Source organism: Prorops nasuta, unplaced genomic scaffold, assembly GCF_024137725.1.
Source record: "Prorops nasuta isolate Cenicafe-Biocafe unplaced genomic scaffold, Cenicafe_Pnas_1.2 PNAS00008, whole genome shotgun sequence".
Classification (NCBI taxonomy): domain Eukaryota; kingdom Metazoa; phylum Arthropoda; class Insecta; order Hymenoptera; family Bethylidae; genus Prorops; species Prorops nasuta.
The window spans coordinates 8547644-8570522 of NW_027116805.1; the positions used below are offsets into that span (position 1 = coordinate 8547644).

The 22879-nt window shown below is 34.0% G+C and overlaps 4 protein-coding genes across 15 annotated transcripts; 2 read left to right on the top strand and 2 right to left on the bottom strand.

Annotated features, from left to right (window-relative positions):
* Positions 1-353: 353 nt before the first annotated feature.
* Positions 354-15710, bottom strand: LOC136775961 (uncharacterized). The gene is made up of 4 exons (XM_066731180.1): positions 15336-15710; positions 15113-15255; positions 1608-2156; positions 354-1187 (listed from the first exon to the last, which is right to left on the bottom strand). Exons 1-4 carry the CDS (start codon positions 15567-15569, stop codon positions 995-997), a joined length of 1119 nt encoding a protein of 372 aa, XP_066587277.1. The 5' UTR covers positions 15570-15710; the 3' UTR covers positions 354-994.
* On the top strand, positions 4548-13518 carry LOC136775962 (carbohydrate sulfotransferase 11). Of its 9 annotated transcripts, none has more exons than XM_066731183.1 (8): positions 4548-4669; positions 5655-5909; positions 7652-7825; positions 9891-10143; positions 10306-10546; positions 10948-11127; positions 11211-11368; positions 12822-13518. In XM_066731183.1, exons 2-8 carry the CDS (start codon positions 5897-5899, stop codon positions 12907-12909), a joined length of 1107 nt encoding a protein of 368 aa, XP_066587280.1. In that variant the 5' UTR covers positions 4548-4669; positions 5655-5896; the 3' UTR covers positions 12910-13518. The 9 variants fall into 9 exon arrangements, with proteins under 9 accessions (XP_066587280.1, XP_066587279.1, XP_066587284.1 ...); XM_066731182.1 differs by having other exon boundaries at positions 4555-4680; XM_066731187.1 differs by having other exon boundaries at positions 4555-4680; positions 12927-13518.
* LOC136775955 (valine--tRNA ligase, mitochondrial-like) lies at positions 15694-20408 on the top strand. 4 transcript variants are annotated; one of them, XM_066731172.1, is made up of 18 exons: positions 15694-15891; positions 15959-16151; positions 16245-16491; positions 16550-16778; positions 17086-17265; positions 17337-17461; positions 17540-17802; positions 17873-18104; positions 18192-18314; positions 18376-18483; positions 18556-18718; positions 18801-19069; positions 19145-19375; positions 19438-19546; positions 19631-19809; positions 19874-20023; positions 20104-20222; positions 20287-20408. In XM_066731172.1, the coding sequence occupies exons 1-17, from the start codon at positions 15798-15800 to the stop codon at positions 20188-20190; spliced, it is 2982 nt and encodes a 993-aa protein (XP_066587269.1). In that variant the 5' UTR covers positions 15694-15797; the 3' UTR covers positions 20191-20222; positions 20287-20408. The 4 variants fall into 4 exon arrangements, with proteins under 4 accessions (XP_066587269.1, XP_066587268.1, XP_066587270.1 ...); XM_066731171.1 differs by lacking the exon at positions 20287-20408 and having other exon boundaries at positions 20104-20241; XM_066731173.1 differs by lacking the exon at positions 20287-20408 and having other exon boundaries at positions 19444-19546; positions 20104-20241.
* LOC136775960 (kelch domain-containing protein 4) lies at positions 20258-22844 on the bottom strand. The gene is made up of 9 exons (XM_066731179.1): positions 22379-22844; positions 22134-22304; positions 21823-22058; positions 21582-21748; positions 21373-21522; positions 21071-21289; positions 20760-20986; positions 20497-20683; positions 20258-20421 (listed from the first exon to the last, which is right to left on the bottom strand). The coding sequence occupies exons 1-9, from the start codon at positions 22490-22492 to the stop codon at positions 20258-20260; spliced, it is 1635 nt and encodes a 544-aa protein (XP_066587276.1). The 5' UTR covers positions 22493-22844.
* Between the last annotated feature and the right edge of the window lie 35 nt (positions 22845-22879).

The following is a 22879-nucleotide window of genomic DNA, read 5'->3' on the forward strand; positions in this document are numbered from 1 at the left end:
TGAAGAATTTTTATACAATATACGTGCATATATGTACACATAGATTTAAACTAACAAGAAATTAATCTTTAATATCATCATCGTCATTGATTTATATTATTAAATAATATATAAAACGCATAAACTCTTGGTACTTTTTATATACTGACTTAAGTATAGGAATGTATACTTGTATCATTACATATGCATTGGCAGTAAGTTTTAGAGAATGTACACTATATGGTTAATGCAGCTAGCTTTTAAAAAAACTTGTTATAACATGACAAATACCAATTAGTACTGGGACGTGGGTGGGGATTGGAATGTCCGATCTTTTAGGTAATTTAATCAACTACGCAAATGCATCTGAAGTATATCTTTAAATATTATTTTATTGCTTTACTTCGAAAGATGTTTGGAAAATGAAGATTACTAGAATGACTTGTAGAAAACTATCATAATTTTAGTCATTCTGCTCAAGTTTAAGTATACGTACAAAAATATCATTCATTTATATACTTTTAATTAGATGGCGAAGAATGCACATTGAAATTTAGGAATAAACTGAGCGAATCGGTTGATTGGCATGACGACTTTTTATCTTTGAAAAGACTTGGCACTTGAAATAAATGGCTTTTGATATTTCAACAATGATTTAGGGATTTCTGTGCATGTGATTGGGGTCGAGAGCTGGAAACACATGGAGAATATTTCACTATGCTTTTCGTACCATGCACGTGGCAGCTGACACTGAAAATCAGTGACGTCAAAACTGTATATAGTCTCCAAACGATACTCGGCTAATAGATTCGGAGGTATAAATATACTCCCCTCCCCCTAGGACGATTAACAAGAAGGCGCTCCATTTCAAGGGTTGGTAACTCTGAAATTTTATCGAATGTTTTAATCCAATAACATATCACAAGCGGTTTAAAAAAAAGTGAATAAACAAAAACACTGTTGCTCTCTCTCTGCTTGGTTATATTTATCACTTGCGTTGTTTCTTCTCGTAACTTTATGGAATAAGCAAATCAGTCCTTATTTGAGCCAGTTGTATGCAGGATTGATTTCTCAAGTTTAGATACAACTCCAATTCTTCCACTATACTATTTGCCGCCTTTACACAACTTTCATCTTTGCATTCGACAGTTGATCCAGCAAATTTATCTCGTATAATACACAATATGATATTCAACTGAATTTTGGACCTGAATGAGAAAAGTAGCTTTTTATTATTTAGTACACACGTATGCACGCGCGCACGCACACACACACACACACACACACACATGTATATACAGTCAGTGGGGGCTAAGTATGGGGCTGATTGTGGAAATTATAGTCAGGTGGAACGAGACGTTAGAAAATAGAGTCCTTTATAGTATTTGGCATCCCATACAGCATAGGGCTTATTTACTTGAGAATTATTGAAGAAAAAATAGTATATAGCCTAGCTTTCATCCCACCTGTGTCCATATAGTTTCCAAGGTGATTTAAAGAAAAAGAAACCCTACATATATTTAATGGTATTTTTGCACACAATGTTTAAATAATCTATTAAAATTGTTGTTTTTATTTGATATTGGCAAAATGAATGTGAATCGAGTTATAATTACAATAAATGTTACCTTGCTGAAATGTTTAGTTTGGCAATTCCATCGATAATTGGTAATATTTCTATGAGACAGTAAAGGAGTGATCCTGGCTCGTTATTTAGAAAGACGTCTGGATGAACTTCCTTGAAAGCTATGTCTGCGAGCAAGGCCAGAACACGTGGTCCTGTATTTCTCTTTGCCTTTATATCGATACCTATAATTGCCTGGACTGCTGCAGATTTAATCGCTAGGATACTGTAGGTGCCCTCCTCGTTGGTAAAATTTAATGCACAGTCACCACCATTGATTGTATCCTCTGCTGTAAGTTTTACTGGCATCACTCCCACTTGCAATTCTCTTTCACCGACCTCGTAAGAGATGGTACTGCATAGTTCGACGAAAGACGTCTCGTTAAATTTCGGCAAATCAAGGATAAACGTGGCTACAATGTCATCCGCATTTCCTTGAATCGCATCGATTGCTGTCCAAAAACCGTTTTCTTCTATGCACCAGAAGGATGACGCTCCGTAACTTTCCACTTGCTCTTTCACCATGCAATACAGTCGAAGATTTCTCAAGGTTCTGTAACATAAAAAAAAAACATCTATGCATATAGAGAGTAATACTTTTAACATGCGATCATTTTTCCTCTAGCTCTCTCCCACATTCAAACTAATTTCTTTCTTTTGCTAAAATTGTAATATTAAGCTCACATAACGTAATTGTAAAGTTTACAGTGAAAGAAAATAAATTAAGGTACGCGAAAACTATTTGATCTATGTACATACGTATATATGTGAACGAAGAGAACTGATTTTAAGGCTATTCGAGAGAGCCTGTTGCACTCTTGTAAGAATAACATTTATTTGCATGGTTAATATATATAATTAAAAGTTTGCAGCAACGCAGAGGATTTGCAGTCGGGAGCGACACGTGCAACGCGGTATAGGTACGCGTCGATCGGCAACTGGGACACTGAGAGAGAGAGAGAGAGAGAGAGAGCGGAGCCAAAGACGCGAAACGTGAGACTACCTCTTCAGGTTTGGCGCAGTTGACGACTCGCGAGCGGCGTTCCTCCGGCCAAACAACTACTATACACGCGGTCGGTGCACAGTGCACCCTCACCCTCGCCTCTACTTCTTCTGCTCTGCCTATCCCCTCTCTTTTCCGAAAAAGCTCACGCGCGCTGCCATCTCGATCCACACACGCTCACCTCTAATTCTTACACTACACTTTTCAACAGTTTTATCATATATTACACTCATCTCACATGCATATATATATAATACAACATACGCACCTACATGTAATAATACTCTAAGCATTTTCAATACAAATCAATTCAAATTAAATGTTATTTTATAATTTGATAAAGTTTTAAAGAAATTATTCGGGAAGTACCTAATAATTTACACACTTGTTGCATAAATAATTTTTTTATTGCATCAACGCTCTAAGAGGTTTTTCTCAAGCATGTCACTTATTCGAGTTAAAATATTCCAACACACAGCCGGTATAGTAATATACAAGATGGTGAAAAACAATCAAGTACTTTTTAAATTATTTTATAGAGATCTGCAGTTATACTGACACGCGAGTATTTTACAATTTTAAGCATTCGATTCAATGGCCCTTCCAAATTTGAATAAATTTAGGGGTAGATATGAATAATAGTGTTTTAGTCCCGCAACGCACTCTTATTTCTATGATATGAATAGTTGAAAATAAGCCCCCCCCCCCCCCCCCCTATATACATACATACATCAAACTCCATAATCAATTGTCAGACGTATCACAAACACACACACACACACTCGTAGTAATATTACATCATCAGCCTTTGCAAGTAATGCATGTTCACTGGAATAGATAAAGAACTATTAAGTAAGGGTTGAATTATTATATCATATCTATTATTTAGTAAATTTGGCCACTTTCGATTAAACTAAAGTATGTAACTGTGTGAAACCCCCTGAAAAGGCTACCAACAAAATAATATATGTATATAAAATCTGGATAGGATAAAATTTAAAAATTTGAAAGATTATAAACGACTCGCAGGCTTTAAACCAATAACATCACTGGATGCTCCCTTTAAACCAAAAGCTTGCATTGATTTGAAACTATTTTTGAAGACATTATTCAAAATGGATCATCACTATGTAAAATAATGATAGGCTCAGTGATGAATTATTTTAAGACAAATTATAAATGGAGTAAAATGTTGAGTAGAATTAGAGATTCGAGCTATTTTCACGAATAAATTGATAAAGAAAAATCCTTATAGGTGAATATATAAAAAACTGGTTCAATGTGACTTCTCCGATGGAATTAAGTGACTCAGTGCCATCCCTTAAACCAAAAACTTTCATCTGAGACTATTTTTCAGCAGCAGGCTATTGAAAATGGGGCACCGTACGTGTGTATGTAAAGAATAACGATTAGCCTATGTACACATGCACACATATATAAATATAATAACGTTGTTTAATACGAATTATAAATGGAATAAAGTACTAAGGAGAAGGGGAGAAGGGAGCTATATATTTTCATGAATAAGCTCATAAAAAATTTGTTGAACGTCATTTCTAGAATGACAAGTGTGTCTGTTTGGTAGGTGAGTATGCGCATTGAACCTAGAGGGTTCTCTCATCGATCCGGCGAAAAGGCGACTTTGCAAACTAGAATGAAAAGGAAAGAGGAGGAGTCACGGGGGTAGCGAGAGAGGAAGATATTGAATATTACAAAAGAGAGAAAGGGCAAAAAAAAAAGAAAAGAAAAGGTTGAGGTTGCATTGCTTATGACATCGGATTCTTGATCAGCCCATGTCTCTCTCTCTCTCTCTCTAGCGATGATTAAAGTCATCTTGCTGATTACGCATTGGATTACCTCTGAGAAATTATCAACTCGAGCTGAGCGCATGCTCGAGAGTACACGACTACGGAGGGAGAGAGAGAGAGAGAGAGAGAGAGAGAGAGAGAAAGTTAGTCAGTGATCTGCAGGATGCCGCACTGATCGGTTGGATTCGCGTTGCTTCGCAAAAAGACTAGCAGTGCCACGCATTATTAACAGATCAACTAGATCGACCTAACTACGTACGTCTACGGTAAATTTTCAAACGTCACTGAAATTCTCTCTAACCAGCATCGCCATCAACTGCACCCCCGCTATAATTTCTCTCCTCTCCCTCTCTCTCTCTCAAGCTAAATATTCCTTGCCTATACATGCATATGAAAATCAAAGGTGGATCTCGCCTGGCCCTATTTATTTATCGTCGACCTTTCCACGTATCATTAGCCAATAGAGCTTTTTATCGCGATTAATTCTAAAACGTCATAAAAATTGTGGCAAACTGTGGACTATAAGTAAAATTTGTCTATGTTATCGACCCTTTCGATCCAGTACACGTTAACAGTGAATGTTGCAACATGAAAAAAATTGTGCGTCAAAGCAGCCATGCATATACACACATACAGTAGAGTATAGACCTCTGTGTGTTTAAATGAGAATTGCGATGAGGATACATTAAGGGGCGGGGGTCCTCTGCATAGCATGCTTCTTCTCTCTCACACCGACCATCCTTCCTTCCACGCATCGTTGAAAAAATGGTAAATTTTCAAAAGTCGCAGAAAAATTGCGTCTATAACCGTGCAGTCGTATACAACGGTAGAGTAAAAGTGGCTTTGAATGAAAATTCTTCACTACGCGGTATACTGAAATGGAAGAAATTACAAGTGGTGCATGTGGACCTTAGGCTTTTCACGCATCACGCATTATTATAACAATATAGATTCGAGTGCGCGATAAATTTTGCAACGTCATAGAAATTTTGTCCATGCAATCATTAAACAGTATAATATCTCTGTAGAGTAAACTTTTCACCGCTGCTCTCGCATAAAATGAATACCTTAGCCCTCCTCTCTCGACCTATCCCTGTGCTTTATTCTCCTGGCCTTCCGTGGCTTACTGGCTGGCACAGGCTGGCTTTCCACACATTATTAACCGATCAGTCCACGTTCATAGTACATATTTGAAGGTGATAAAAATGATGCCTGAGAAACCAGTATAATTTCTCTACAGCAAACTTTTCACTGCTATACTCGAGCAAAAGCCAGAGATTAGAGCCTAAAAATCGACCTCTATTTACTGATCAATCGGAAAGGATAATCTCTCTCGGAAATCATATATATATATATATATAAATAGAGAAGAAACTCGGGATAGGCAGAGAACAATAAGGAAAATAAAGGAAGACGTTTCGGTCTTTCTAATAGGAACTTGTGGATAAATGCTTCACTGACTACTAGCTACTCGGGCTATATATGTCCGTAGAAGGTAAGACAATGCTCACTCTTATTTCGAATAATATATACGCTTTGATTCTGCTACACACATATATGCCATTTTTCCAATCACACCATTCTAATCATTTTTATTCCTTACTTTCTGCCAACTCCCTGTAAAATTAATTTTAGCAATTTTGCTGCACAAATAATTCTAGTATGCACATGTAATAGAATTATTTCCCTAGTAGCACAGAGCATGTATATACATATACAGATCTGTATAATATTAATCATGTTAGGCACGACATTTCGTATTTATAGGGAAATTATTTCTTTCTAAAATAATAATCCTCTAAATACCTCGAAAGATTTGACAAGCTCTTTTTAGTAGACACATACATTCCGGAGAATATTTCTTGTATAGCATATAGACGCGGTTGTTTAGCGCGCGACACACAATATGCGCGTCTCGCCAACTTGTTAAATATACAATTATTCGCACAATGTACTTGGCCAAGAGATCGCATCGCGCGCGCTGACTTTAATCATTTTTTTCCAAATGTCAATATCAAATGACGTATCACGTGATACTTGAAAACTATATTAATAATATAATGTAGTACACACATTAACGATAATAATTTCTCTTATACATTATAGTATTTTGCAAGAAAATACAGTTTCTGACACATAAACATTGAATTATTTTGACGGAAATGAGCTTATAAAAGATGGTCGCCATGGATGAAGAAATGTTTGATAAAAGTAGAGCTACATATATGCGAAAACTCGATAACCGGGATTGGTCGGCTCTGGTCGCGCGCGCTCTCCTCGGGAAACCTCGCCAACCTCGGGGCTCGAGACGAGAAAAAGGCTCGCGCGCCTATCAATCGCACTCAGAGACAAAAATTAGCATTCTCTCACTACACGCACACACACGTGACAATATATAATATATTATTTTGCACATCAGGCTTCAGACACAAGTACACTAATCGACGCATGTATCCCCCCCCCCCCCCTCCACCCCTTGATTTGAGCAGAGTGAGCGCGCGCGTGTGTGTGTCCACCGCGTTTCACACGCACTCGTCGGCATAATTTTATTTTAACATTCATTTGCCAAGTTTTTTATGCGAAATAACGCTCTTTGCGTCACGCGTACGACAATAAGTGTCTTACACAACCGCGTGCCCGCCGTGGCGTATGTGATTGCAATAACAAGAACACATTCTCACTCTCGAAATAATAATTACAATTAAAGACCGTAGAAAAGAGAATCCTTCAGGGATAATCATCGTTATTATATTATTGCTTTTCTCTTCAAATTCAGAATGTTATTTTACTCGCGTTAAATGTATATTTGTGTTATTTGAGGCATTATATAAAAATCTCGTGAGACATGAAGAGGTATGATGCAACTATAGAATTAAATGCATCCGCATACAGCATGCACCGCCGCGCGACCGTTTAAAATTGCCGTAAAGCGCATGCCGTAAGGAAATGCCCATGTTTGCAGTATCTGGCGGCATCTATACCCCAAAGTTTTGCCCACAACCCTCTCTTCGATGCTTTTACATTTAGAAAGCTAGGTCCTGGCGCGCAGCGAAAACCTATATCATCTTTCATACACAATTGCAAAGCTGCGAGACTTTTTGCTCTCATGTTCCTATATAGGAGCTTTTGAAAAGTGCAGGTGAACGGATGGTCCACTCTCTGTACTGTACATGCATGTAATGCATAAATGTATATGAAAAATAATTTAAAACACATTTAAATGGTTTTGTGTTTCAGTTCGATATGAGTACAAGCGCAAAATTATTCCGAGGGAAAAGATGACCCTCCGTCGTTATGTCTTGGCAGCAGCTCGTCGAACCGTACTCGCCATCACCATCTTAGCCCTTATCATCCTAACACTATCCAGCCAGGATGGCACTAATAGTCTTCAGCAGGGGCTTCTCAATGCAAGTCAATAATAATTTCTATTAAAATCAATCATGCATCTCTATACATATACATTATATACAATGAGATTAGCACTGAATTTATTGATTCTCCTTTAATTCTTGATATTCTGCCAAACCGCCTATTGATTTGTGCCGCAGTCGAGAGAGAGAGAGAGAGAGAAAGAGAGAGAATTTCTATACGACTATTTAAAAAATTTCAATCTTAGTATATACAGAGGGAGGTTCTGTTGACCTGTTTAGCAAAATGCAAAAATTGGGATAGAAAAGGAAATTCTAACAAGAAAAATTGTGCATGTTAAATTATTTTAATTCTACCCATATTATAAAATTTCTAGATTTTGCATGATTGCAGCAGACGATTGGTTTAATCGTTAGGACGATCAGGATTATTCTACGTTAGTCAAGTTAGCTGACGTACAAAAGCTAAAGCCGAAAGTAGTCGATGCTTTGTCACGTGCTGGATTGCTTGGCGTATTTAGAATGGTGACTGCTGCTTGGATATCTGCATTGTTACAACCAACCAATCAGCAAGGATTCCGGCACGTGAGAAAGCATCGTCCTAATTTCACTTGGGATTCGATCAATGGAATTGGTATAGAAATATAATATATATATATATATATTTCTATGTAGAGATGTGCCCACAGGCTGTGTAGAGAGCTCCTATCATAGTATAACCGGGGCGCGACCTGGACTAGCCCTAGGCTCAAACTCCCTTGGCCGATACCAATGTCGGTGGCGCCACTCTTGCAACTCTGGCCGGCCGGCAAGGCGGCCGCGGCGTGACGCGTGAACCATATATGACGGTAACCACGAAATCTATCCCAAGCGAACCCTATAAAGAATTTAACGAAAGGGAAATAAGCTTGATTAAATCTCGATACACCATAATTCAAACTTTTACCATTTCCATCGATTGAACACAAGCTTGTAATTAATATTTCATTATTGTATATACGTATTTTAAGATGATGATCGGTCCAACCACGTTTACTGCTTCTCATTACTTCCTCATCACTTCAATCAAAAAGTTGCAAGAATTTTAGATTTTGTTATTCACAAGTATATACATATATACCAGAGCGCGCATTGGATTCTCAATAAAAAAATGCGAAATATTTTGTTTAACATATGAAAAGATTATTTTTTGTCATTTTACTTATCGCTGCATGGTATTTATCTTGACACAATAAAAGGTTTGAAACTATATGCCAACTCGTGAGTCGCGCTTACTCATTTTCCAGCGTGATTTTAAAGTTTCTATAGTTATTATAATTTATCCTTTTTCCTTGAAATGGCCAGCTGATCGAGGCATCGTGCGCTCACATATACATATATACAGCTAATAGTATAGCGTGACACACACAAGAGACAGAGTAGCCGGACAGACTGTAGCGTCTGTAGCTAGCGGCTAGCGAGACGCTAGACTCCGCTAGAGTCGGCTATATGTACATATGTATAGAGTCATTCTATACATATAGTCATGTGTCATATGTGCAAGTCGCGAGAGACTCGAGAAGGCTCTCTCTACTCTACCTACAGTGCCATAGGGTCCCTAGACATATTTCAGCAGACACGCACGCATCTCTCCTCTCACACACTATTCTTTGGCATCGCGCAAATGTATAAAGGCATTTTAAAGACACGTATATACCTATTTGGATTTTCTTGTATTAAATAGTAGATGTTAATAGACTTTCGAGAAGCTCTTGACCAAACAAAGTAGCTATATGTGTATACATATATATGACATTAAATATATTCGGGTTTCCATTCAAAAATTTTAAGATAATCTTTACCAATGAGCTACGTACATACGATATTTTATCAAAAGTTCGATCAATGTTGCCATTCGATAATCTCTTAAAAAGAAAAAAACTAAGAATATCTTCCGAATAGACTAATTGTTACTTCTTCCAAGGATTTTCTCATGTTGGACTGCCTAAATAATTCCACACATAGCATATGTATATAGAGAGTAATAAATATTGATCAATTGTAAGATTACAGTACCTATATACATATGTATGAAACTATATACGTAAAGTTTGTTATGTTACAGGAAGGAGTGGGTTTATCGGCAGAGGACAAACTTATTGATAAAGCAAGTAGAGAGGAAACGGAAAATAGACTGAATGCTAGGAGAAAGTTCCTAAATGAAAAATGCAGCCAAGAGGGGTTGGATCGGCCTGGGAATGATTCGCTTCACAGGCCAAATGCTTGGGAGTTCCTTGTAAATAGAGAATACCACCTCATATGGTGCAATATATTTAAAGCTGCTTCCACCTCCTGGATGTACAATTTTAATCTACTCGCAGGGTAAACACACTTTTCTTTATTCTTTTTCCAAATTATTAATTTGTTCAACGCCTATAGGTATAGGGGTGGTACACTATACATAAATCGCGATAGAAAATAATATCAATAAACATATATCCATATATACAATATGTGTGTGTGTGTGTGTATACTCTTATTCAGTTACAGTCCTCAATTCCTAAAAGCTTCGAAAGCTGTGCCAGTATCTTTAGCAAGACAAAGATATCCTAGACCAACCGCCGAAGAACTTGCCAGGTTCTTAAATGACAGTATCAGTTTCCTCATCGTAAGGCACCCTTTCGAGAGATTACTCAGCGCATACAGGGATAAGCTGGAACAAAGTTTGCCGCATACATTTCATAGCAACTTGGGATCTTACATAGTTTGGCATTACAGGTCAAGGGTAAAAACATAAAGAGATACTTTACTTTTTACAAGTGTATATTCAAAGGTGCATGGCTACTTCCTGCTTGGTACTTGGAAAACTAATATTATATAATATAACGAGTACTTGCGTGTCTTGGGTGATGGTTCGAACGTGTTACGCCTAAAGAAATAAATTCCTAATTACTTCTCATACTATATATATATATATATATATATATATATTTGTATATAAAAGAATTTACGTGCAGACGCGTAGACAATAAAGTGTTATTGCGCATAGTCCAGCTGACGAGTCTCCATAGGCTAACTTTTATGAAAATATTTGGCACAAGTACTTGTGAATAATTTGTTAATATTATCATGTAGCTAGTAGCTAGGCCAGTTGGAGCAAATAATTCTTAAAGAATATTTATATAGGGTAGAAAAAGTAATGGAAGGAAGGGGCCTAGATATCCGCTTTTCGAAGAGTTCGTCAATTGGTTGCTTTGCGAGTGGAAAGCTGGCAATGAGCTGGATATGCACTGGACGCCAGTTGTCAACTTTTGTACACCTTGTCAAGTACGGTTTGACGTAATAGCTAAGTTTGAAACTTTACGCGTAAGCTTTTCTCTTCCTTTACTCTTCCAACCAATTCCTTCCCTACACTTTTTCAATGGATATTTCCCTTATCTCGTTAACAGGAAGACCAGGGTTATCTAATAAAACAGGCACATGTAGGACACCTGATCAAGCCAGAATGGAAAAATCCAACAAAAGGCACTCAAACTAAAGATGTAATAAAAAATTATTTTGCTCAATTATCTAAGAATCAAATTCATCAACTCTATGAAATGTTCAGGTATGCTAAAGTATTTATCACCATAGTCCCTGCATGCATTCTTTCACATTCATACCAATTTTCGGCAATCTTATTTTTTCAACTTTCATTCTGCTTTTTCGAGTGTTCAATCTTTCTCTCTCATACGTTTCTTCCTCGTGCATGACAGGGGATGACGCGCAACCGCACGTTTATCTCTTACAATCTTGTAAGATTTTTTTAATATAGGCTTCAATTCTTTAAACTTTCTTCGTCTCGCTTCTTCTTTCGTTGAGTAACAGTACATTTTTTATCAACATACGGGGTGTAACAAAACGATCGCAAAGGACTGTTTCATCACGCTCGTCATGAGTCTCATTAGAATCGGTGCCTGCAGCAGTCTCATTACCAAGTCATTCATCTCTGGAAATTAGTAGTTTGTGAAACTTTTAAAAAACTAACGTCACCCAGGTACCTCGGCAATATCTCGATCGACCGGCTGCAGTTTCTTGAAGGGCCTTAAGAAGGCACGTACACTTGTCAAATGATCGACTTTTGATCGGCCATTCGGGAACACTCTTTGCTGCTACAACTCTATTAAAGATTTTCCAATAATTCTTACACCATTTTCTCCCTTTATTATCTAATATTCTGCATAAATTTTCTTTAGCAACATGACAAAATCAATGCAGATGTATACGTATCTATGACAGGGGATGAAACGTGCGACACCTCCTCAGAATTACGATGCCAAACCGTATACAAGATACAGCAGTTCATTTTCGTCTCAAATGAACAATGAAAATATCTTATTAAGTATCCTTAATCCTGTGTTATTGGTGAGATACTACAAAACAGAGCTTTTGCAAAATTTCCTTAAATAATTTTGTTAAAAACGCGAACATTGTTATTGTGTTTCTTTCCTCTTGTCTCACATCTTAAGAAAAAAAAAGCTGTAAAAAATTAACAAAATAAAATTTAAAAAGTGCTGCATTTGTACCTCAACAACTGGATTAAAATATTGAAATCTTTTCATACAAGTAATGCTTGCTGTATCACGAACACTGTCGTTCTAAGGTGATCGTCTCATCTCAGTCCCTATCAGAAACACATAAATTCTATTATCTACATTATTAGGGAAGAAAAATATGTCAAATTTTAGACAAAAAAATGAACAGGAACAAAATGATTCAAGAATATACTTAAAAAATCTTTGATAGTTCTCCCGCAAGAAATTCTTGAAAAACTGTTGGAAAGTCGATGGTTGCACGAGTGAATCCCGTGAAAGATTTCCAAGTAGGCAAGCCTCGAAAGAAACTTGACTTAAAATGGCGTGCGGTCATCTTGTTACATCTCGTCATTATTTGATTTTTATTAAAACTATAAAATAAAATCTGATTTGCTCAGATTTTTAAATAATTCGAGACATTGGAACATTTTATTCAATTGTCAAACAGCCTGAAAGTGCAATTAAATGTTCTTATTATTATTGCAGGTATGACTTTGTACTTTTTGATTATTCCCCAGAAGAGTATATAGTACTAGGAAAAAATGAAACGACTTCGTTAATATGCAAAAAATAAAATCATTTGCCATGTAGGGGAAGGTGCTCTGCCTTGCGCAAATACATTTTATTAAAATAAACGAAAAACTGTTTCACTCGTAAAAGTAATCCTCTGAGTCGAGGAATGTCGTCACTCGTCACAAGATAACATTAACACGATCAAGCGCCAACTTCGTTTACAAGAGTAATTAAGTAAAATAAAGAAATCATTGTAAAATTACATTGGATTATAGGGTATTATACCAATATTCAATCTTCGCTGTAAAGTCATTCCGCTGATCCCAACGCAGAAACAATTTCAGTCATTTTGCAGTCACAAAAAATTAATTTCTTAGTTATATTAATGACCTTAAATGGAATTATTAAGTGTGTGTACGTGTTATTTTCGTTGATTGCAACAACACTGTATTTCTGACATTATATGTCAAACATGACGTAAATGTATAATTTTATGTTACACTCTTAGCAAACTAAAAGCCTTGATAACTAAACCAGTTAATAGTTTGTTTGCAAAATAGTAAAGGGAGCTTCATATTAGAATATAATATACGCTCAAAATAATCCTTTCTTGTGGTGTTCGAATCTTGTGATACCCTGTATAACGTTAAATAAATAGTTTTAAGTAATATGTGGCCTGAGTTTCAATCTTTCATTCTGTCATAAAATAATATCTACTATGAGAGAGCACAATCGTTATTAGGTAGACATAGCCACGTTTCCCGTGTACACACACACATATATACATATATATATATATATATGTGATACGTGGATCGTGTTTTGGCTGAAATTGGTAAAAACAGAGTGTTTTTTGCACAATTCTGAATAAGATATCGTTACTGGTTCAAGGATAACAATTCAGTTTTCTACATCTATAAAATTTAGTCGACCCAAAAACTTTAACTCAAATTTCATAAAGGCTAATCATTTCCATAATTTATATTTCATTTTCCCATTCTTTTTTAACCGCTTCTACTGTCGACAATCGCTTCTTGTATAGAAGCATCGGAAATTAAAAGTTCGTCGCTGAAGCGTAAAATGCTTCATAACAATTTCCAATATACGTTAGACAACCGATCGACCATAATTATCAAATATTGCGGTACACTAAAGTAGGCGTATAAAGAAATTGTTTAATTATGAGTTGACTAACCTTGCTTGTAATTTAGTTAATTATCATTACGCGTTCAAATACCGCTCACTAAAGAAGAATATTTTTCATTATGAGCTATTTAAAAAATATATATTATAAAATTACGCATGTGTATTATTTATAGATTAATTCTCCAACTATAAAAAAAAAGGTATATTTAAAACTTTACCAATATTTCTTAATTATTCTTTTTACTTAATGACAAACAAACTATTGCTTTCTAATGCATATATGCATATTCATGAAATAAAATAATATAAATCCTTATATAAATACACAATCGATAAGAAACACTTTAAGCATTATTCATTTGTGCACATATTTTATTTTTAATATTAGGTATAATACACTATAGCTTATTTACATTTTAAGTAAAAAGTTAGTGCAATGAGTGTAAGAGAAGTGATGTAATTTTATTAGAACCTAATTTATTAAAGAATTTTTTATCACAATTAAAATGTTTTATTTAGAATTGTTACTTAATGATAAGAGCCTGAATTAAAATTGTTAAAACGTGGTCAAGAGTATTTCACCATTAATGTTCTAATAGATATTTCATAAGTTATTTGTGAAGATTAATGAACCACGAACAGACCTTTCGTCTATAAGATTTGCAGAAATAATACTTTTGTTTTCTCACATTAGTTAAAACTTCACTTTTTAATTAGCTTCTAATTTTAAACAGAATAAATAGTTAATCATGAATAAGTTACATTGAATGTAATTGGAAACTAAAAATCCAGGTAACATCAGAGACTATTCTATAAATAAAAATAATAAAAAATTGATTTTGAATAGAATTGTTGTATAAAATGGTGTGGTACAACACAATTAAAATATAATATTCCCCCAAATATTAATGTTTTAAATAAATCGACACAACATTTCAAAAACAAAATTTTTACAACATAATTCCTATGAGATGTTATTTCGTTATCATAACTTACTATCATAATTTCACACATGAGTCAAATGATTTGTACCTCAAAATTTAATGTTTATTCATAATTATATCAAAAAGCTAAAGTTAAATTAAGTATATTAAAATAATCACAAAAAAGCTACTTACCTCTTTGACAAGTTTTGAACTAAAACTCCAATAACCCATTTCATATCAAAAACTCGCTGCCAAATTTGTTTAACGATTAATGTATTGTAGTTGCTTAAAATCTTTCTCATTTTCAAGGTTTTCTTAAATTTTGCATTATTAAACTGTTACAAAACAGATGTAATATTAGTTAATAAAGGGATTAATAATTATATGTAAATTTATACTTGTATAAAAAACTTACTTCGGAATCTGAATTATAATGAAATTTTTTTGCATATTTAGCTTGAAATAATAAATTATCTAGGGCTTCCTTAGTAGCGTTTTGCACATTCTCAATGTCCTTCCTCGTGCCTTCAACAAAAGTTTGTATCTCAAAAAGTTTTTTCATTAAATTCTCTGCAATTGGATTTGATTTTGGTGGTTCCAACTGATCTTCATCGCTAAATGCAAATAGGTCATCTTCGAATGAATCCATTATAGATTATTATGTATGTAATATAAATTAATAAGGTTAAAACTACACCTGATTAAACTAACACAACAAGTAACAATGGATGATGGATGATGAGGGGAGAGGCGGGCGGCGGCGCGGAACACTGCCGGCTGCAATGTTACTCAGCGGATGATGGACGTAAACATCGCAAATGTAAACATAACCTGTAAACACACTCCTTTATAATATTATAATTAATAAAAAAGCATAATGCAAATACATGTCCAACGAATAAATTCTTTCCCGCGTTTTATTATATTATATAAACGTGATTTTAACAGACACGTTAGTCATTTATTGCAAGGTAAATCATGAAAACTTGAATCAGATGTAAACGGTTTACTTTGTATTTATACAAAATTTAATTTTAGGATTTCCTGAGAAATATGACCTAAAAATGACAGAAAATGGGCGTTACGAAATATGGATGCAAAATAATTATTTTAATCCTAACAATATAGAGAAAGAGACATTTAAAATGATATTACCACCACCTAATATAACAGGGGTATTACATTTGGGACATGCGTTAACAGTTACCATACAGGATATTTTATCAAGATGGTAATTTCATTATAAATTTAAATTATTTATTTGTAATATTTAGAACATTATGCAATTGAATCTTTCTGTGCATTATTAAATTATACTGTAAAGGCACAGAATGAGAGGGTACCCAGTGACATGGATACCTGGCTTAGATCATGCAGGAAGTGCTACTCAGGTGATTGTAGAAAAGATGTTAAAGAAGCAAACGAATCTAAGTAAATCAGATATGAGTAAAGATGAATTTTTAAAATTTGTTGAGCAATGGAAACTTGAGAAAGGGGATACTATACGATCTCAGCTGAAAACTCTTGGTGCTACTTTGGATTGGTCAAAGGAGTTTTATACGTTGAATGAGGTAAACAATGCTATATTTCAGATTTCTATTCAACAAGTGTAAAGCTAGTTTTTTGCAGGATCATAATATTTCTGTAACCGAAGCATTTATTAAATTGTATAAAAAAGAATTATTGTACAGGCATAAAACTTTAATAAATTGGTCTCATGCCTTAGGCAGTACAATATCTGATATTGAAATCGAAAATTTGTGTGTTGATGGTAAAACGATGCTTGAAGTTCCTGGCTATGATAGAAAAGTTGCATTTGGGGAAATAGCAGAAATTGCTTTTCAAATTAAAGACTCAAGTTTGTTGAATTTTTGTTTCCTAATATACCAATAAATAAATTCTATTTATGGACAAAATTCTGTGATTAAGACTTCAGAAACAATCTAAAATCTCTATTAAGAAATAACTAAAACTTGAATGGAGCAAACAGTATATAAAGCTAATTTAGCCTTTTTGATAAATTGTTGTGCATCTCATTTTTCATTCGAGAGTTTCAACTGACTTGTCCAACAAGTTTTAGTAATTTTTTTTGCATCTGACAGCTCTGACTAATTTTTCAGATAATGGAAATAGGCAGCAATAACAATAATTTGTTTAATATTTAGATAAAAAAATAGTTGTTGCCACTACTCGTCCAGAAACTTTACATGGAGATGTTGCGATAGCGGTCCATCCACAAGATTCTAGATATGCTGATTTAATAGGTCAAGATGTTTGGCATCCATTAAGAGAAGTCTATGTACCTATTATAGCGGATAGCTTAGTGGACAGAAATTTTGGAACAGGTATATTTGAAATTCTAGAGAATGTGTTTTTAATAATATATGTATAACTGTAATCTGTTGATTTATTCAAGGAGCGGTTAAAATAACACCTGCACACGATCGTCTCGATTTTATCATTGCTCAAAATCACAAACTAAGTTCAATCGATGTTATTAATGAGAATGGAACACTGACTAATGCTGCTAAATCATTTATGGTATTTTGTATTTATTTTGTTTATGTAAATTAATGTAGTGTTTAACTAATTTGATAGATATTCTATTTAAATTTTTAGGGTTTAAAGAAATTCCACGCTCGTTCAAAGATTTTATCTAAATTGTCTGAGCTTGGTGCTTTGCAATCTATGAAAGAACACAAAGTAATGTTACCTTTATGTAGTCGTTCTGGCGATGTAATAGAGCTAATTTTGAAAGAGCAATGGTTTCTTAAATGTGAAAAAATGGCTGAAAGGGCAATGGATGCTGTAAAAACTGGCTCTTTAAAAATTGATCCAAAAAGTAGAGAAGAAGAATGGTTTGATTATCTGCAAAATATTAAGTAATGATTTTTTAAAATTCTAATTAGACATATTTTGCTTTAACAATTGACTATATTAAATTTATTTTAGGGATTGGTGTATCTCTAGACAATTAATTTGGGGCCATCGCATTCCAGCTTACTATGCAACAACGAATGGTAACTTTGGTGAATGGATACCTGCTAGATCTATGGAGGAAGCAAAGCGAATAGCCCAAGAGAAGTACTCATATAAAAATGAAATAGTTCAAGATTGTGATGTTCTAGATACTTGGTTTTCATCTGCTCTTCTTCCCCTTACTATTGCTGGATGGCCAAACAACGTAACTTTTATATACTTTTAATGCTCTAGAGTAAAATTAATAATGTCACTCTCTCTGAGATATATTAATTCTATTTTTAATTTATAGTGGAGTAATTATAAAAAGTATTACCCATTAACTTTATTAGAAACAGGAAAAGATATTTTATGTTTTTGGGTTGCTAGAATGGCTATGCTGGGACTAGAATTAAGTAATCAACTTCCATTCGAGGTATACTTAAATGGAGCTATGATAACTAATGACTCTTGTATAAAAAAACCATATCTTGTAGAATATTTTGCTGCATGGTCTTATAACTGATAGTCATGGAAGGAAAATGTCAAAGAGTGTCGGTAATGTTATTTTACCGGACCATGTTATACATGGTATAGATTTCCAAGTAAATAGAATAGTTAAAAGATACTCGTTGGTTTATGCTTTCATAAAATCTATAAAACTGTTTCTTCTCCAGAGTATTCAAGAAGAGACAAAGAAGACTTTTGAAGCAGGTTTAATTAAACAACAGGAATTTAAGCGTACTGTAAAGTTATATAATGAATCGTTAAGTAAGGGAATTCCAGAGTGCGGAACAGATGCTTTAAGAATGACTCTCTGTGCACCTCATAACGTAAAAGGTTGGTACTTTTAAAATAATTTATAGTCAGTTAAATGTTTGTAACAAATTAACTTTTACTATTGAAAATATTTACTTGACAGACCAGACAATCAGTTTCAATGTGGCGGAATGTGAAACGAATAAACGTTTTCTTAACAAAATTTGGCAAGCCTGTAGATATGTTTTGGGAGTGATAGAAAAAGGAGAATTAATTGAACCTGCAATTTTTTCTGATATTGATAAATGGATTTTAAGCCGACTAGCTTTTATGGTTCAAAATGTAAATGAAGCTTTAAGCACAAATCAATTTAATAAGGCGATATTATCAATGAAAGAATTTTTATACCATGAATTTTGCGATGTATATATTGTAAGTATCGTTTAAAGTTGTTGTGCTTTATAATTTAAAAATTTTATTTAAATAATAAAAAGAACTATTTGGCAGGAAGCAACAAAATTTGTGTTGTCTAATAATCATAAAGACATGGATGAAAATGAAATCAATATTGCTAGTCATACATATACTCTAGCAAAATGTCTAGAAGTATTTTTAAGAAGTTTTGCGCCTGTAGCTCCATATTTTACGGATGATCTATATTTAAGACTTTCAGAAAGATTATCGATATTTTCGCCTGGGCCTTCGATCTTTAAAACTTCTTATCCTGTTTCAAAAGAAGTACGTAATCCAATATTATTATGTATTTTTAAATATATATTAGCTTTTCTATTGATTATTAGTTTCAGAAGTATCGAGATATAGACTTGGAGGAGAAAGTGAGGGAAGCTAGAAAAATTATGAATCCGCTTAAAATGATATTGTCGTACGTCAATAAATCGGAGACACAAGGTAGAAAACAGAGTTTTATATATGAACATATAGTGTATTCACGGAGAAAGATAAATTGAAAAGTTATTTAATATTTGTTTTTAGTTTATATAGTGGTAAAGAAGTTGGAAGATCGATTATTTTTAGAAAAATCACTTAGTTTAATTAGGAGCGGAACAAAAATTGTAGACATTCAAGTACGAACATACCAGAGCTATAAACCAAAACCTGATTCCATTTATGGCAAGATTGAACCAGACAAGTTTATCTATCTTAAAATAAAGGTATACTTTTAACATGAGGGAATTATTAAATAATACTTCAATAATACAATAATTGTTTTCATAGAATGCTGATAAGGAGAAGCAAATTAAGCAAATGATAGTCGAGAAAAGAGAAAGTATTTTGAAGGAGCTGGAAGATCAAACAAATTTTATACGGGGCTTACGAACTGATAAAAAAACCGATTTAAATAAAAAAATAAAGGCTGAAGCCAAAGTAAGTAAATGCAAAATTTAATGAAAACCGATAATATAAAAATATTTATATACACAATAAAATATTTTAACCTAATTCAGATAAAAAGAGCAATTAACCAGTTGGAAAGTATGCCAATGCTAGGGGAGGTTGATTTTGCAGAGACCAATGTGATTAAAGAAAAATGATTATATCAATTCGTAAATAGTTTTTAAATAAAGTGAGCTTTTTATTTTAGAAAAGTAATAATTTTCCTTATTCTGTTTCCATTTTATTTTCATCAGTTTCACAGCTGCTATCATCAGAATTATCGTCTTCCTCGTCATCATCCTGTTCAGTATCTGAGCTAGACTCGTACCAAGTTTGGGAAGATAAATCATCACTGACAATTGTTTTCCACTCATCTTGTTTCCTGAAATCTATCATTTGGAAATTATCAATACAAAATAAATATGTGGTGATAAAATGAAATGTAATAAAAGAAATTTTTATACCTAAAGCATAAAAATCGTTTAATGTATACTCCTTGTTTTCATCTTCGAATAATCCTCCATATAAATATAAAATGTTACGCTTAATAGCTAAACCAGGATTTATTCTTGGACAAGGAAGAAATAAAGTTTCTTTTAGAAGTTTTTCATTTTTACAAGATGAAGAAGCAATTTTAGGTCCAATAGTTACCTATAAAGTAAGAGCTTATAAAGCAAAATGGACAATTAGGAAAAAGTGAAAATTATTTCTATGTATGGAAATTTACAGTAAAGATATCATCTTCATTGGTTAATGCCTCTGTAATTATTGCATTTGTTGATGGAGTTGTAATTACTGGACTTTCTTTACAGGAATCAATGTCATCATTTTCATTGTCAGCATTATTACTACCTTCATCGCTGTCTTCCATTTTATCGTGTTTATCGTTAGATTTTTCTCTTGGTTTTTTCTTTTTATGTGAAGCTGTTTGATCTCTTTTTCCAGTTAAATTAACTGAAACAAATTTGAATAAATCATACATTAAATCCTAAAATCGAGTCATTCTGAAAAATATTTATTAAGGGATTTGCAGTTTACCTATGTGCCATTGGTATTTTTCTAAATCAAGTGCAAATAGGTCATTATAAAATTTTCCATGCAATTCTTCTTCAGATTCTTCTTCATCATAAACTCCTCCAAATATATATGCCATATTTGGTTGAACTAATATTCCTGTTGCACTACATCTCGGTGAAACATAAGCTCCAGTTTGTTTTACGGATGTCCATTTCCATTGTAAGCCAGTCTGATCATTTTCTAAATAAAATGAATACCATGTATTAGAATAATATGTATTAAGATAATACAAATCAATCACCTAGGAAATATGATAAACTTACTAGCTGGTACAAGCAGAAACATATCACTGTGTATGTGACCCTTATCGATATCTTTCTGAACTTTCTCCTTACTGTAACCACCATAAACTAAAATTTTGTTATCTGGTGTTGGAAAAATCATACATCCAGATCTAGGGCATGGTGCATTTCCTGAAATCAATTCTACTTATCAATACCAATTATTAGAAGTAATATTTATTACAATGTACCTGCTGGTTCAATCTTATGCCACTTATAAGTGTCTATATTGAATATGTACACATCATTATAATATTTATAGTCCCTAAGATTGTCATAGAATCCTCCAAAAATAATTAACTGCTTTTTAAAGTAAGCCATTCTATGACCACTGCGAGCAGAAGGGCCACCTGCAGCTCTAACCAAGTTTTCAAATTAATTAGATTTCGATAAAAAGGATATTAATTCAACCATTAGAGTTTTATGACATACATAATTTTTTCCCACTTTTTATCACCAATACGAAAAACCCACAAATCTTTATAATGATAAAACTGTGATTCAGAAGGACTAGAAAATTCTCCACCAAAAATCCACAGTTCTCCTTTATCAGTATTAGTAACTGCTGCTTGATGTCCACATCTCGGTGGTGGAGCATTTGGAGCTTTTACCACCTTCCACTCATTTTTGTTCAAGTTATAAAAGAATAAGTCTCCATAGACAATTGTCTACAAAATCATACAGCTATTGAATAATATTCTCTTAATAATTGCTAACATTAATAATGAATAATTGATAAATACTTGTTTTCCATCATGAAACTCCCCCCCAAATATAATAAGTTCTTCTTTATAAGGATGTGATGAAATGGTAAAGTTGACTCGTCTTGAGGGATGCTCTACAATCGCTTCCAAAACCCTTTGCCTACGAGATTCTTCTCTTTCTATTTCTGCTATTACTTTTTCTATATCTTCCTGTTAGAAATAGGTAGATTAAAAAGTTTAAAGATCGAAGTACTAATAGTTCATTCAACTTTTTTTCTACTAACCTCACCAAGAGCAGCCAGTTCTTTCTTTTGCTTAGCTGTCAACTTCTTCTCGGTTTTCATGACAGTTTTATCCATGCCGCTGATTTTATTCTTTTTCTTATTTTTTTTACCCATATTTGAAGAATATTGTCACTATATTGTCAGTTTGAATTTTCCGTGAAAAAAAAAAATCACACACAACAAAACATTGCAGTGTACACGGTATGCAGTAGTATGCAGCATGCACACTGGCCTGACTGGCCCCAGAAAGACGCCCGTCGCCCACGTGCCACGTGGTTGGTGGTATGACCAGACCAGGTGGTAATAGGTATGACTGACCGAATCGTCTGCGGTCTAGGAGGGGCCTAGGAGGTAATAACGTGATTAACGTGTGACGGTAATGTTGATCCCGATTCTCGGTTCCGCGGTAAGGACGGTTGTTGACGGTAAGACGATTTTAAGAAGGAATAAGGATAAGGCAAAGAGAGAGAGAGAGAGAGAGAGAGAGCCACTAAAACGGAT